The sequence below is a fragment of the Rattus norvegicus genome, chromosome 3 (genome assembly GCF_036323735.1).
Source record: "Rattus norvegicus strain BN/NHsdMcwi chromosome 3, GRCr8, whole genome shotgun sequence".
In the NCBI taxonomy this organism is placed as follows: Eukaryota; Metazoa; Chordata; class Mammalia; order Rodentia; family Muridae; genus Rattus; species Rattus norvegicus.
In genome coordinates, this window is record NC_086021.1 from 133,844,457 (window position 1) to 133,861,464 (window position 17,008).

General features: G+C 41.1%; 2 protein-coding genes across 10 annotated transcripts in view; one reads left to right on the plus strand and one right to left on the minus strand.

Annotated features, from left to right (window-relative positions):
- The window catches only part of Fam227b (family with sequence similarity 227, member B), a 159,192-nt gene extending 157,855 nt beyond the window's left edge, over window positions 1–1,337 (minus strand). Inside the window, exon 1 of one of the 3 annotated variants that reach the window (NM_001013920.2) lies at window positions 1,200–1,261. The gene's annotated coding sequence lies outside the window, so the exon portion shown is untranslated. Of the gene's footprint in view, window positions 1–1,199 lie in introns of all 3 variants that reach the window. The other 2 variants (XM_006234909.5, XM_039104564.2) reach the window with 2 other exon arrangements.
- On the plus strand, window positions 1,312–15,509 carry Dtwd1 (DTW domain containing 1). 7 transcript variants are annotated; one of them, XM_006234914.5, is made up of 5 exons: window positions 1,312–1,464; window positions 4,198–4,513; window positions 8,200–8,343; window positions 9,690–9,948; window positions 14,947–15,509. In XM_006234914.5, the coding sequence occupies exons 2-5, from the start codon at window positions 4,205–4,207 to the stop codon at window positions 15,192–15,194; spliced, it is 960 nt and encodes a 319-aa protein (XP_006234976.1). In that variant the 5' UTR covers window positions 1,312–1,464; window positions 4,198–4,204; the 3' UTR covers window positions 15,195–15,509. The 7 variants fall into 7 exon arrangements, with proteins under 7 accessions (XP_006234976.1, XP_063139395.1, XP_063139396.1 ...); XM_063283326.1 differs by having other exon boundaries at window positions 1,381–1,576; window positions 11,423–14,979; XM_039104565.2 differs by having other exon boundaries at window positions 1,406–1,480.
- The last annotated feature ends 1,499 nt before the right edge of the window (window positions 15,510–17,008 follow it).

Here is a 17,008-nt window from a genome sequence, read left to right on the forward strand (position 1 = left end):
GTTACAAGAGAAAAAGCCATGCGCTAGACCATATGGTTGTGTCAAACTACTGTACTTTGGGGTAATTACACAGACATAGGGATGCTTGCCATATACATGTATATCTGCACATAAGTATATCTGTATGCACATGCAACTGAAAGTTCTATTATGTAGTACTTTACTAAGAATATACTAAGTATAATGGCTTTCTGCCCTGTATAATTTCATTATTTAAAAAGTATGGGGTTTTGTCTCATATAGTGTCTTCCCCAGCCCAGACTGGCCTTAAACTTATTATGAATACTAGAGTGGCCTCAATCTCTTGATTCTCCTGGTTCCCCATTACAGATGTGAGGTATCACTGTAGCTCTGCAGTATAGTTGACTTAAGTTTTTATTGCTGTTTATAAATAGGTTAAGATGTAAAACAACATATCCTATGCAATACCCTTTCCAGTTGAAAAGACTTCCCTATACTCTAACTACTCTTCAAGATGTGGCTTCATGAACTCCCTCCCTCTCTCCCTGGGAGGTTGGGGGGCGTTGCATGTGCGTGTCCTCTTTCTGCTGATGCTAATAGCCTCTGATATTTCATCCCCAAAGAGTAGTCTAAAGGAGGGGAAGGGCTGTTATAAGGCTCCCTCCAGTCCCGTTTAAGCTCTATTCATGTATGGCTGCCACTCATGGCCAGGCAACTCCTTTTAACAGCTGGAAATGAGCCCTACTCCCACTTAAGGGTGTGATCCTGAGAATTCATGGTGACTGTTGTCTATTGTTCTAGTAAAACTTTTACATAAATTCTGGCGTGGTAAACATCAGTGTCCTGGCTTGTCATTTGTGATTCCACACAAGGCTGTTCTTTTTCTCCCATTGGCTAATTTCATAATTCTCCGCTCATTAAATAAATTGCTTGATATATGACAGTTTTGTTTCTAATTTAACAACTATTATTTAGGTTTCTTTGAGGTGGGGCATAGAAAAATAATTTAATCATTTATCCACATACATTAGCCTTCAAAGCAGAAAAATACAGTAGGTGCCAACTCTGCGAGTTTTACGCAAAGCAAATAATGAGTAAACGGTTTTCCTAAGAAAACTACCAACCACCTAAAGCTACAAGTCCGAGTTCTCTTAAATATTTGGTGAGGTAAAGCGGAGTTACTAGCTCCTCATTAACTCAAGGAAACTACTTTTGAAAATGCTGTTCCGAATTCGTACCCAGTCCCGGGGGGAGCGGAAAACGGGCATCACAGCAGAGAGCCGACGGTTCCTTTGGGACAGTTCACAGAGGAAAGGAAGGCGGGACTTCCGAACGTGTTCCTCCGGCTCGCCCAGGGGATTCACCCTCTGAGCATGCGCCGCGGTCAGCTTCGCCTTGGCCCTGGCAACCGCCAGGCCCCGCCCTCTGGTGTCCTGCGGAAAGCACTCCGGGCGGGGCGCGTGGAGCGGAGGCCGTACGGACCGAGAGTTCGTCGTGGTGCAGGTTGGCCTTCCCTCAAGTCCGGTAGCTGGGGCCAGACACCGGACAGGCCCAGCGAAGGTCTTACTGCGGGCGAACGCTGCGTGTGGCGTTCCTGTGGGGAAAGACTCGAAAGGTCTGGGGCCTAAATAAGCCTTATTAGGCTCCCCAAGTCGGCGTTGCTCACTCCAGGCACAGCCAACTCCCTGTGAGCGCGGATGTGTAATTCAGGCACTGGAGTGGTTTCAGGGTGGTTGCAGAAGAAGGAAGACAGATGTGTGCTGTTAACATCAGCTGATAAGCAGAAGCTTTTCTTGTGTGTCTATTTCTTGGGCATGTGAGACAAGTATAGTAACACTTTGCGTTGCTAGGTTGGGTAAGGATGGGGATGCCTAAGAAATATTGCAGCATTTCAGGGCTGTTTATGATTGAACTCCAAATGCAAAATTTTACAAGACACTCTGCCTGTCATATAACGTTTCTGTGGGAAGGGATTCTAGTTTTGTGTTAAAAAACGGTATCTTGAATGTTTTTTAAAAATGGGATATTATACCTCATCAAATTATATGGCCAATTCTTAGTACTTCACAAACAACTATTGAAAAGAGTCTTATCTGGTCCTGAATTAGTCCACAATTCAAGATAGGCGAGATTTAAGGAATGTTCCCTTGGAAAGCAAATCGGCTTAGTGTGGTGGAAAAGTTAGCCTTGTGCCGGGCTGTGTAGAGCCCCAAAGAAGAGTAGACAGAGAAATCCTGGATGCCTTTTACAGAACGGTTTTAATTTAGTTGGCAAGTATTTGAATCCATCTAAAAGTATAAAAAAAAATATCAGGAATAGGTAAATCGGAAATAATTGCACTTTTGCCAGAGGAAAACCTCATTGAAAAGTCCCTCTCTGCACGTTTGTTCATATCAAATAGGTGGACCAGAGATAAGTAGTCAGATGTGTAAAAGATTGTCTTTGTCTGTGTGACTTAATAAGGAACCGAGTTAGAATTGGACTTCAAGCCTAAAAATAGATGTTATGTGCAAAGGAGACAGGATGAAACCACATGAATATCATTTTTTTTTGAGAAATTGAGTGGAAGGAGATGTTATAAATTACTCTTTTAGTCTAACTTGCTGAGTAGACTGCCAAGACACTAGTTATTTGTTAGTTCCCTAGGAATTGTCTTTGTTTTCTAATTCTTTCCAACAATCCCCCCCCAACTCCAGCTGCATCTGCTGGCATGTATTTGATGTTGAGTATAGGTGTACTCACATGCTCCCGTGGCCCCTTTTCTCATTGCTTGTTGTCATACACACATGCACATATATAACCTATACAGAAAGTACTAAGTGGGAAAGTTCTTACACTATTTTATCTTTGTGAACGAATCTGAAGGGTATATACTTTTGAAACATTTAGAAGTCTAAGAGCAAATATTTCACTCCGTGGGATATTTTACAGATGTAATTGTTATTAGCTGTTTCAGCGTTAGCATAGGTATTAGAATCACATATAATCACATATAATCCATAATCACAAAGAATACATGTGACATTTTACCCCTAGCAGGAAGTGAGCGAGTAATTGTATAGTGGACACCAGCTGATGTCCTCTAATAAAATTCAGTGCTGGCACTACTGGAGACAGTGTCAGAATCCGTAGGCTCACAATTCAGTCACCAAGATTGTCCCAGCTTATTCCAAGTCAAACTGAGCCTTCGGAATCCCTTTCCAGCTAGCTACAAGCTGGGATTCCTTCATCCCCTCTGCAGATGCACTTGATTTGCTTGTGTGGCTCACAGATCTCAGGGAACACTATGCTCGCATTTGAAGGTTATCATAAAGGACATTTTAAAAGATGTAAATATACAGGCAGGTAGAAGTAGCAAAGAGACCCAAGCACAGGGGCTTCCTCCCAGTGCAGCCCAGGTGTGCTTTCTTACAGTGTGTGCATGAGTTCCTCTTTGTGTGAGCCGCCGCATAGTCAACTGTCCAGAAGCTCCTGGAAGCCCTGATTCGGGTGTTTATTAGAGTGTTTTATAGGCTTAATTGCTAACAGAATGAAAAGGAATCGTCAGGGCCTGTCAGGTCCTTTGGCTTCCCCCCTTCCAAGGTATAAGGCAAAATCCATTTTGAAATGGGTATTTGTTCATCTTCTATGATATTGGAACAATTTAAAGTTGAACTTTCTATTATCTCTCCTGAAAAAGGAGTTTTAAGTCAGAAATCAGGGGGAAAAGAAAAAAGGTGTGTGTGTGTGTGTGTGTGTGTGTGTGTGTGTGTGTGTGTGTGTGTGCGCGCGCGCGCATTCATAATACCCAATGATTTTCCTCATACCACTGCAGCCTTTTATTTATTTAGATTCCCCATGAGAGTTGGTGTCATAGGATGTCAATCAATTTACATAGTTGAATGTATTTCTGTATAATAATAACAGCAAGTCTTATATTCTTAATATTTTTAAATCAAAATTGCTATGTTTGGGACAAAGTGGGTACTGTCAGTGTCTACATTTTATATTTGAAATCATCTTTAATATAGACTTTCCATTTTTTTATGAAAGAATAGTTTGCAAGAGTAACTGAAATTGCTCTTTTGAGTTGGTTTTTAATTTTGTATTTTCAAGCTTATCAACTTAGTGGGTTTTGAACTTAGTAATATCTATTGAAAAATACTAAGCCCAACAGTGTAACTTATATTGGGCAATTTTATTTGTAATAACAGTACAATGTTGATATTTCATTCCTTCTCACTTTAATTTTTACAGTGTACCTATGATACACGCTTTAGAAACAGAATACTTTGGTTCAAAGAAAAAAATGGCTCTCAGTCCATCTGTAGTTCCTCAAGAAAGTGAAGAAAACAATGCAAACTGTGTAGAAACGAAACAGTCACAAACTGCTTCCACTGCATCAGAGGACCCCCTTCAACACTTATGCTTAGCGTCTCAGGAGGTGCTTCATAAGGCTCAGCAAAGTGGGAGGTCACGGTGTCTTCAATGTGGTGGCTCAAGGATGTTCTACTGCTACACATGCTATGTCCCGGTGGAAAATGTGCCCACTGAGCAGATCCCGTTTGTGCAGGTAAGAGGCTCATTTGAAAGTAGAAAAATGCATTTCAAAAAGAGACCATATGTGTATGTTGTGTGTACATACGTGTATGTGTGTGTATATGTATATGTGTATATGTATATGTTTGTGTATATGTGTGTATTTGTATATCTGTGTGTATATGTGTGTATGTATATGTGTGTATATGTGTGTACATGTATATGTGTGTGTGTGTGTGTATACATAGATACACTGCTCCAGCACCATGCCTGCCTGCCTGCTGTCATGCTCCCTGCTATGATGGTCATGTCCTCTAATGCTCTGAACAAAGGAATGTAGATTGGAAAGAAAAAAGTTATACTTATAGAGCTATTATTTTGATAGAAATTTAACAACAGGATTATTTTACAAATCAGTGTCAATGCCTACTATTTAGTAGAAGTACTTAAGAAAGGATTCCAGCAACTGTATAGTTTTCTAAAGTGCATTTTAGTGCCTACATATAAAATTTGATATGTTAATATGTGTTAAGAGAAACAGAAAATCTAGACAATGTTGTTTCTAGATTTTACTTTGGTTTTAAATAAACTTTCAGTGTTTGCTTTCAGACAGCCTGCTTTTAAATAAACTTTCAGTGTTTGCTCTCAGACAGCCTGCTTGGGAGTAAGGAGTAAGTCCCTCTTAATCCTAAAATTGTCTAGAGTGTTGTGATTTGAATGAAAATGACCCTGTCAACTCATGTATTTGGCTACTTGGTCCCCAGCTGGTGGAACTTTTTGGGAAGGATTAGGAGATGTGGTCTTATCAGAGGAAATGTGTCACTGAGGAGATGGTCTCTGGGGTTTCAAAAGAACAAATACCAGTGCTCCCTTTTGAATCATGGCTATGTCTCAGGATGTAAATGCATAACTACTGCTCCAGCATCATGCCTGCCTGCCTGCTGTCATGCTCCTTGCTATGATAGTCATGGAGTCTAATGCTCTGAAACCGTTATCCCCAGTAAACTTTCTCTCTCCCTTCCTTCCCTTCCTTCTTTCCTGCCTTCCTTCCTTCCTTCCCTCCATCCTTTAAAGATTTATTTCATGTATGAGTACACTGTAGCTGTTTTCAGACACACCAGAAGAGGGCATTGGATTCCATTACAGATGTTGTGAGCCACTATGTGGTTGCTGGGAATTGAACTTAGGACCTATGGAAGAGTAGTCAGTGCTCTTAAAACCACTGAGCCATTTCTCCAACTTTTTCTATAAGTTGCCTAAATCATGGTGTTTTGCTACAGCAATAAAAAGTAACTAAGACAAGAATAAATCAGACATACCTTTATTTGATGCAGAATTTGAAAACTCTAAGACTTGAATAAAGATAAAAAAGAAAACCTCAGAAGGGAAAAGAAACTCTCAGTCTTAGCAGCCCTGTTTGAAAGACTTTGCTTTGGGGCAAGCACTTGTACCTTCCTGCTGGTGGTGCTTTAATATAGCTGAGTCTCTTGTCAGAAACATGGCCATTGGAGGACAAATGGTTATCTGGTGTATATTTCAAAGTAGAATATCTCTTCCAAACTCCCCTCTGGTCTGGTCAGTACTGTAGTGTTTACTCTCCCCTGTCAGTATCTAATGTGGTTTTCCTGTCAGATGTTTATGAACCAGTGCACAAATGTAAATTCCCATTGTTTGGTGTGCCCTGGTATCACACTGCCAGAAGCCTCAGACTTACTCATTGAAAACTGTGATGTTCTGGGCCCTGAGGTCATGGACTTTGTGTAATTGCCTTATAATTAGAGATTTTAGTCCATAAAACTTCCTTTTGATTACACTTTAAATTAGTCTACATGATTTGAAAAATTCATTAATAACATTTGGTTCTGTGTCCTTTGGTCTTGTTTTTTATTCTTTTTTTAAAATCAATTCTGTGTTCTTGATGTAAAGTTGATGAGAAGTTGATGATAGCCTTTACTCTAACTCTACTCATCAACTTGTTAGATAGTTACTTTAGGAGTAGACATCTGTCCTGATCTTTGTCATTCCCCCTTCCTGCTTCCTGGGAACTAAGATAAAGCTGACTGGTATTCAGAGGCCCTGGGGAAGGGGAAGAGAATGATCGCTGAGGCAGTGCTCATTCAGGAGCAGACCTGTGTAAAATAATCCCCGAACTGCCTACTTAAATGGTGACTCTCCTACAACTAGACATTGTCATGTTGGTTTCATGTGATTGGCCCTGTAACCTAAATGATGACTGGGAAAGTGGAAATGAAAAGGGAAAGTAGTGCTTGAAGTCCTAATCGGGGGCTGTTGGAGGTGCCTTTGTGCCTGCATTCCTCTGAGGTATATGCTTTATTACATCTTGTCCTCACCTCACTGTCCAGAAAGAAAAAGGAAGGAAATTTGGTTTACTTTGTGTGCGCAGCAAGTGTTCCTTTAGAAAATAGCCCTGGGGCACCTGAAGGGTCAGTCTCTCCTCTCAGACCCTCAGTCATTCTCCACAGGGCAAACTCTCTCCTCTCAAGACCCCACCCACCATGCTGCCTTGTGTGGTGCTCTATCTCTGCTAATGCTGCCCCACTTCAGAAGCCCAGTCATGGCCTCTGTACCTTGAGGCTGCCTGTCCAAGTACTCTCACCGTAGCAGGAACGTGGTGAACTGCAGAACAAATGACAAGCATTATCTTTAGGCATTTCAAAGTCACCAGGTGGAAAGATATTTTATTTCTCCATTTATAAAAGGCTCCAGAGCAAGTAACTTGAAGGGACAGCTGGCCCGTGGGAAGGAAGTGGATGAGATACTGTAGACCTTTGGACAGTGCTGAACGTTATCTTGATTGGGGCAGTCAGTTCACACATATACTATATACTAGACCCTAGTTCACACGTAACTATATAGTAACTCTCGTTCACACGTATACTATATACTAAACCCCATTAGAATGCAGACTAAGCACATGTGTGGGTCAAAACAACAAAAACAGTTCTACATTCCAGAGTAAAATGGCTGCCCTCTAGGATCTGGTCATAGAGATCTTATTTTCCTTGTATGAAGTGGGGGTCTTGGAGATGGTTGATATACTTACCAAATGAAGAAACTTAAATAGTAAAAAACATTTTAGCCCAAGAAATCCAAGGTAACTTAACTTTGAACAGAAGTAAGACATAATATGTAAGGAAATACTTGGGCAAGTATTTTTGAGATAAAACTTGTATCAAATATAACTTGAGTGGTGCTATTTGTGATAAAGCCCTTTAAGGCTTATTCTGTTGCTGGTTTTTCTATTGGCAGCCTAATTTGTGCTGTGAAAATGTATTGCCAAGGATCACAAAATTTCAGGTAACTTTGACTTGAAAAAATGTTTGGGGAACAGGATTTAAATTTGAATTTTAAGTCTGAAGTATCATTTAAGCTTTCATTTCTTCTGAAAACAGCATAAAGTAAGCTTGATTTGATAGGAATTATTTTTTTAAAATGTCCTTGGCATGGATGCTGAGATGTGAGGAACTGAATACATGTAGGTATTAGGTAAAGGAAGCCTGGATCATTGCTGTGAGAGTGGTTACACGTGTGGGTGAAGCCATTGCTCAGGTACATGGTCCACATTGATGAGCGACTGATGTTTAGCTGTGGGTGTGTTCATAGGAACTCAGTGTGAGCTTGGAATATTTGCCTCAGAGGGCATACTGACAAAATATCACAATTTCATACTCTGTTCATTTGCCTTTTTGTTTTTTTTAGCTTCCACTGAAGATTGATATCATTAAGCATCCGAATGAAACAGACGGCAAAAGCACGGCTGTGCACGCAAAGCTCTTGGCGCCGGACTCTGTGAACATTTACACATATCCCTGCATTCCGGAGTATGAAGGGCAGGACCACGAGGTGGGTGCCTTGGCACTTACACCCTCATGGGAACTCTTAACTCCAACATGATTTAGTGTCCTCTTAGCAATATAGTGTGTGTGTGTTTAGAGGAATTTACCTTTAAATAGGTCTTTACTCTCTGCCAGTATCCTGCGACTCCTTTTCCCCCTCAGAATTCTCCTGTTGGTATTGCTTGTGCATGCTCTAATGTGATACAGACTGGGAAACTGAATTAACTGTCATTGGAACAAGAAAAAGACTGCCTCAGAGTAGTTTTTAGGAATTCTCACCAAATTAAGAGTTTTAGTATATAAATATTGAGATATTTCTTATAGCTGCTTATCTGTCTTCCTTGGGCATACCTAGATACCTAATTCATATTCTAGTTAAAATAGTCATTTTGGTGGGATGTTAGTAGCCTTCCTATCAAAAAAAGTAACTTTGTAATAGATTTTAAAAAAATAGTCTTTAGGTGCTTCCAAAACAAGCATGTAAACCCTTTTTACTTTTTTTGAGATATATATTTTTTCTTATTTAATATTTCAAAATAAATATATACTTACATGTATACGTTGAGATGTATAACTTTATATCTCTATATAATTTAAATTTATTTAGAAAGTTATATTTACAAGTAATATCTGAGTTTGCTCTAGTTATACGTTTGTGTATCCTTCTCTGGCCAGTTCAATACCATTTATTTAATTAAGTAGAACACACTGTTGCATTCTAGTTTTAGACAGTTTCCCTGTGTGGTCTGCACTGGTCTCAGCTCTATAGATGTGAGGCCATCAAGCATGTCTCACAGCCCTCCCCGCCCCCACAGTGGACTACTTTATCCTACTGTCATCATTTTATTTTCCTTTATACAAGTGGAAATGGTTTTTATTCACTGAACAGTTTTCAGTGGCTGTTTTAAAAAAGTATCGTGTATTTTGTCTTTTGTCTATTTGGATGGCCTGTAACTCTTAGGAAGCCCAGGCTGGCCCCGATCTCATGTCCCTACATCTCTAGTGCTAGAATTAATTACAGGAGTACAGCACCACTTCACAGAAATGAGTCTTTTGTTGTTGTTGTTGTTGTTGTTGTTGTTGTTGTTAGTTTGTTTTTAAATTTGGGATACTGTTAACTTGGCTTTGTCAATTAGTGAGAAACTTGTTTTGAAGCAACTTCTCCAGGTAGTATAATATGATTATATGCTATTAGGAATGAGCTAAAAGCTTTATATATATGGTAAAGCAAATACTAGAGTCAACCTAATGCTTATTTCTTTTCACACTCAGCATCTCTCTTCTTTAGGGTTTAAGGCAGAGTTTGCTGAAGATCACAGTAACATGTAGCTAACCTGAGTTCCTTTGTTTTAGGTTGTACTTGTTTTTCCTGGACCTCAGTCTATCTCAATAAAAGATGTCTCTTTCCATCTACAAAAACGGATCGAAAGTAAAAGTGGAGACAAAGCTGACGACCTGGATATGCCACCTCGTAAGCTCGTGAGGACTGAGGCACAGGAAGGCTGGCATTTGAATGAGAGCATGGGCAAAGGCCCAGAGCTGAAAAGAGTTGTCTTTATTGACAGCACCTGGAGCCAGACAAACCAGATCACCTCTGATGAGCGGCTTCGGGGTAAGGATTGTGTTCGGGCTTCCTCCCCTGCCAGCTCTTACTTAGAACAACTTTACATCTATGGCTCCCTCAAAAGAAAAGCTCTGTTCGTGCTTGCATGTGCTCCATTTCTCTTCTCCCTTTCTGTATTTGTGTGTGTGTGTGTGTGTGTGTGTGTGTGTGTGTGTTTGTATGCGTGTGTGCTTGTGTGTGTGTGTGTGTGTGTGCATGCTCATGTGTGTGTGTCTGTCTGTCTCTGTATGCGTGTGTGTGTGTCTGTCTGTGTTTGTACGCGTGTGTGCTTGTGTGTGTGTGTGTGTGTGTGTGTTTATGCATCTGTGGACATTGCTGGAGAAATCCTTTTAAAGTAAGCAGTAGGCTTTGCAAAACAGCTATCTAAATACTATAGATCTGTTGAAAATAAGAACACTCCTACGTAATAAATAAAATGCCATTGGTTCTCCTATGAGAATTAGCAGAACTTGTATAATATCTAACTTACAGCCTGCTTTCACATCTCTTCAATAAATACAGTAATGGCTTGTGTAGCACATTTCCCTCTGACACAGCATTTAAACTCAGAGTTTTTGATGCTTGTATAAGCTTAGTGTCTTAATCTAGAGCAGTTTCCTTTTTAAAAAATTTAGATTTTGGTAAAGCGGCCAGATTGGTTGACTGAATGTCTTGTCATGATAAACTCAGTCTAGATACTTTGTTTCATATACTTTTTACATTATTTAAAATGTATAAGTATGTATGTGTGTTTGTGTGCACATGTGCATGTAGGAGCACATGGAGGCCAGAAGAGGGCATTGGATCCCTTGGAGTTACAGTTACAGGCAGATAAGAGCTTTCTAACGTGGGTGCTGGAAACCAAATTTGGGTTCTGCACATGAGCAGGAAGTGCTGTTAACTACTGTGCCATTTCCCCAGCCTCATAGTTAGGATACTTTAAGAGGAAATTCAGGTTTGTCTGTAGCTGATCCAGTTTGATCTGTTGTTTGTTGTCATTAATGATAGTTGGGGCTTTCCCTGTCAGTTCATGAATTGTTTGGTTGAGCATGTCATGCATGTTGAATTCAAGTTTTATACTTACTGCTGCGTTCAGGCAGGAGCCATATAAAACAAGCTGTCTCCTTATATAACTACTTAATTTAACAAGAACTGCTCAGTTGGTGGGATTGCCCAATTGCCGGATCTTTGCACCGTGAAAGTCTATATTCCTTTAGTGTACAGGCATAAAGCTTCCAGGCTATAGGCGTTCTCAGCAGAGCTTAGTATTTACGGATCATTGCCTCAGTCAATCGTTAAATTGAGAAGCCAAATAAGGTGACAGTTTAGTCATGTTACTGCTGCATGTGTGAGCTGACCCTTGACACCAGCCTAGGGAGTTACTGCCTCGGTAGATGCAGCAGCATGTCTCAAACCCACTTAACTCCCTTCCTGCCGTAAGCTGGTTCACCATGTTCTTAAAACCTGCGGTTCATTTCACTAGGGTCGGATATTAGAAGCTGAGTCACGTCAGGTGACTACTACATGCCGTGTCTTCATGGACAGAGCCAAGGAAACAAACAGGAGTGCGTACCGGGAGTTCACAGTGGTAGTCTCAACTCGCTTCAGTATTACAGGAGTTTCATTTGTTTTACCTCCATTTCTATGTCTTTTATAAGAAAAACTTCCACATGCCTATGTGTTTATATGTGTATATGATGCCTGTGCATATGTGTATGTACATGTGTTTATGTGTATGTGATACCAGTGCATATGTGTATATACATGTGTTTATGTGTATGTGGTGCGTGTGCATATGTGTATATACATATGTTTATGTGTATGTAGTGCCTATGCATAAGTGTATGTACATGTGTTTGTGTACATGTGTTTATGTGTATGGGATGCCTGTGCATATGTGTATGTACATGTGTTTATGTGTATGTAGGCACATGCCTGGCACTGACTGTATGTAGTGCTCAGAGAATAATGTTGAATGTCATTCCTTGCCTCCCACCATGCGTCAGACAGAGCCTCTTGCTCACCGCACCAGACTGGCCGACTCACAGCTCCTGAGTGTCCTCCAGCCACTACCTCCATCTCATCACAGGCGTAGGGATGTAGCTGTGCCTCTGCCTCTGCCTGGACTGCGGATCTACTCAGGTTCTCAGGCTGTTGTGCAGCAAGTGGGCTGCTGTTCACTGGGCCATCTCCTAGCCCTCGATGCCCTTTCCGCTGGAATGACATGCGGAGCTCCCAGTAACGGTTTCAGTTACTTTACCTGCCCCCCAGTTAACACAGTAGTAGTCTGTAGTCCAGGGGCTCATCCTGTTTCTCCTGTTTCTTTGTACCTTCCTCCATACTTCAAGTGCTTTTTTTCTAAAAGCTTTAAGATTTTTCCACGTATTGAATAGCTTTGTGACCAGAAGGCAAGAGAACTACTCAGTTGGTACTGCATGGTTGCCAAAGGCCCCTCAAATAAAGACACACTACAATCTGTCACCATTTCCAAGCTAAAGGAACCTCCCAGTACCTTTCCCTGACTTAGCTCATTAGCTAATTAGTTAGTCTGCACCTGTGGGCTCTAACACTTTGGAGAGTTCAGTGCTGCAGTTTACTGGATGATCCGTCTTGGCCTCTGCTTTGGATGACTGAGAAGTCACAATCCGCCACAGCCCCTCTGTCCCCTTACTGCAGCAAGTCACTCCTCAGTTTGAAGATTGTCTGGGCTTTTTCTTATTACTTACTACCTTATATGGTAATTACGAGGTTCAAATGAAAGAACACAAGTAAAGGTCCTTGAAAAACCTATAAATAGAATTATTCTGCTACTATCCAAAGTCAGTTTGTTTGGGTTGGCCTAAAATGAGATTTGTATGCATGGTTTGTTACTCCTTCCCAATTCCCATAGAAAACATGCAGTTCACTTCTGTGCTAGTTCATAACCATGGAAAGCATGTCCCTGCAGATCCTAATTCAGTCCCTGCCTCCTCTGCCTCCTCAGGAGTAACTGAGGAACTCTTTCTGAGTCAGCTGACCTCACTTCACATAGTGTTTACCAATTTCATATATTTTTCTGCAGTTTTCAAAATTTTATTATTTCCTTACAGCCAAATAGAAATTCCATGTATTTTCAGTATCCACTGATCTGTTGATAATCGTATAGGCTGACTACATTTCCTCGCTATTGTATAAACAGCAGTGATGAATGTAGAAGATGCCTGCTGGGTTTATTTCCGGGGTGCCATAGTGAGGCTGTGTGTTAGCTCTATTATTAGTATTCTGAGAAACCTCCACAGTGATTTCCACAGTAGCTACACAGTTTACCTTCCCACCAGCAATGAATAAAAGGGTTTCCCCCAACTCCTCACCTTGTAGAGATCTCTTACATCATTGATTAATTTGTTTCTAGTTATCTGGGTTACTTTGGTTTGGTTTGGTTTGGTTTTTGAGACAATTATAGTGGAATATTTTTCCCTGTTTTCCTTCTCTGCAAGTCCATCATTGGTGTACATTAAAGCTACTGGATTTTGTATCCTTTGCTGAGTGTGTTTATCAGACCTAAAAGTTTTCTAGTGAAGTCCATGTGGCGTTTTAAGGTAGAATCACATTGTCTGTAAAAAGCAATAGGTTAATTTCTTCTTTCCAATTTTCATCCTCCCTGCCTTTCTCCAATCTTACTAGCTAAAACTTCCAGAATCATATGGAATAGGAATCAGGAGAATGGGTACCCTTGTCTAAGATTTTAGAGAAAATAGTCTGTTTTCCTTTGTTTAGAACATTGGTTATAGTTTGTCATATGTAGCTTTTATCATAGTGTGGTATATTCTGTCTGTTCTTACTTTCTTATGGAATTTATTTTGGGGGCATGTTGAAAATAGTTAAGGAATATGCTGGGTTAGTAAATAGATTCTCCTCCAAGATCCATGACTTCACCAGCCCTGGAAAGATGGCTATGTTTCAAGTATGAGGCATGATTTCCCACTGTAGTGGGCTTAGTTAAGTCTGGTTAGATAGCTGTTAGTTATCCCCAGGATGGCTGCCACTACCGTTCCCTTGGGATTATTGTGCCATGCTGGTGGTTGCTGTAGTTTCTAGCATCGCAGTTGGGTAGGACTGTTGGTTGCTTCCCTCTTTTGGAAGCTCGCATGGCGTCTTCTAGTCTTCATGAAAGCTAGTCTTCAGGGAAGAAGCTTTTAGGCCTGCTCAGGGCCCTATGTCTGCAGGTGCATGGTGTCTTCAGCAGTAGGGTCTAACCTTCCACCTCTGGGGAGCAACCAAGGATACTAACAACATCTATATTTTTGAGTCTCTTAGACAACATTTACCAACAACAACTCAAAAAGGGGCTTCTCGTGCCTGGTGTTGGGGGTTCTGTTAGATCTTTGGTTCTCAGAGGGAACATTATCAACTCAGACAAGAAACTTTGATATCAAGTATGTATGTATATTTATATACCTACTTATATGTATTATAGTGTGATTCTTTATGTCTTGTTCAGACATCCTCACAGTCATTTCACCTTCCTCCCTCTGCACTTGTCTCCCTCCTCCTCTCTGGTGAGAGCCTGTAACAAAATCTAAAGAAAAAAAAAGAGTGAATCAAAATGGCAACTAGTTGAGGAATAAAATCATTTTATCTAATAAATTAAATCCTTTTTGCAAGTCGATAATCAAGTTCTGTCCACAAATCAAAACATGAAAAGAAGCTGCCAGAAAATAGCAGGCGAGAACAATGAGGTAAAAGGCTCCCCAACACTGTTAGGTTTAAATATGTCATATAAGGTATGAGACTCGGGGAGGTTAGGTATACACAGGCTCCCATTCTGTGCCATGCATGTGTCCTTTCTATATGTATGTGCATTAAAATGATGCCCTTGTTAGAGTTGAATAGAAGGAACTTATGGCACTTAAAAAATTCTTGAAGCAATTAGATCATCGTTTTCAACACATATCATTGTAACAGTTATGGTTCTCAATAATAATGTGATTAAGAAGTATTTATATTTTCCCTTTGTTTGTTTGGCAGAGTTATTACAAGTTGAACTGAAAACAAGAAAAACTTGCTTTTGGCGCCATCAAAAAGGGAAGCCAGATACTTTCCTTTCCACAATTGAAGCCATTTATTACTTCCTGGTGGACTACCATAGAGCCGTGCAGAAGGAGGAGTACAGAGGACAATATGACAACCTTTTGTTCTTCTACTCCTTTATGTACCGCTTGATAAAGGAGGCCAGACGCTCTGGAGAGAAGGCCAAACAGAAGCCCATCCATTAGTTCTGCAAGCCCTCTTGACCTGTGCTCTGCAGTGCTCGCTAGCGTGCAGCCAAGCCTTGTTTCCCCTGGGGTAATAACCATGCGTGATGCCCATGAGAGGACCCCGGGGAGAGTCCAGCCTTGTTCATTTTATTGTATTTTTTTAATGGGAAATTTGAATTTTGGCATTTTTAAGAGATGATCCTGATAGAGAGACAGATCAGAAGCTATTTGCTCATTTTGGGCATATCTCATTATATGAGGCATTTAATATGCTGTGCTACATTTATGTGATGTAATTATATGTGATTAAAGAGTGTCATATCTTTTCACTTATACTTGCCCTTACCTTTGGATTTAAAGGAGGTTAGAATTTGTTGGAGAAAAAAAGAAAAAAGGGGAAAAAAAGAAATGTAGTTTGCTTCAGGTTGGTGACAGAAGGCAGAGGTGAGTGTGCTGTGCTGTCTCTGGAGTCCACACTCCCTCCTGCTGCCCAGCCTCTACTCCAGCAGAGAACTGAAGCACCATGTGGTCCTGCCAGAGGGATGGGCACATGACCCATTTTGGCAAGTCACATGGCCCAACAGGACCAGGTGTGTTTTGATGTATGAGGGATTCTGTAGAAGATGGAATTTATTTTTCAAGCATGATACAGGGTTAAAATAAATCTTTCATTTTTAAAACGTGCCTAGAAGTAAAGGTAAGCTCAGATTAATTTATGTAGAGCAAAGTCTGGGTTGGGGCAGGGTCAGGACTATGCTAAAGTCAGACCGCCCTGAGCTGAATCTGTTGTCATTTACCCAGCTCTTCAAACCATCAAAACGGTTACAAGGTTGAGGGAAAAGGGAGGGAACAGTTTGATCACTCATTTGCCCCTCTCATGGCAGCCTTAAGAAAGAAGGCCCACACACTTCAGATGAAGTGCCCAGCCTGGCAGCCAGAGTGTCTCTAGTCCTCCCTGAATGCGTAGCATGCCTGTAAGAATAATAAGAAATTGGCTGTACTTGTCTTCTTTCTCTTCAGGGTGGTAGACTCCCTGTGTCACGGCCCGGGAGCCCTTCTGTTACTTTGACTCTGCATCATCAGCATTCCCATTCAGACTCTGCTTGCTGTTGACATATGAACATGCGTGGCTATGCTTGCCCGCTGCTGCAGACAAGATGGCTTTACCCATCTGCCCCAGGACTTCTGTGTAGGTCAGCTGACAAGACAGCCACCTCCCTGACTCCTAACATGCAAGCAAGGAGTGCACTATGACACTGGCATTTAACTATTTAACAGCATTACTGTGCCAGTGCACAGCCCCTCTGTGGGCACTGCATCAGATGCAGCTCAAGCATCCAGGAAGGGTTCTAGGCCCATTATTTCTTAGGCTCTGGCCTAGCTCCCTTCTGTACTTGAGGGATTCCGCACAGCAGACTTGCAAGATTCCCTGCAGCTGCTTAAAGGGCTTTGGGAAGTAATCTACAGTGTTAGTGAAACTAACTAGAATGATGGCCTAGAACTGTTCGCAGGCACTAAGCCTGCTCATCCTGACATGACCACTTGGTTAGGCAAGCGTGCTTGCCAAGAGACTGACACTGTCTCTTCATGGCCTCCATTGCCACACCAGCAGATGTTCTCCAGTAATTTGTCAGTTTGCATTTTTTCCCATCCTTGCTAGTTTCTCTTCCTTCCTCCAGCTTTACCACCCAGGAGTATTCTAATAAAGTTGCAAATTTAATCTATCCTCAGACTCTTCCAGGGAAGCCAACTACTTTAGGTGGGATTTCGTCAGAAAAGCAGACATCATTTAAAGTGTTAGCATAATCTTTAAACAAGAGGCGGAGTTACTG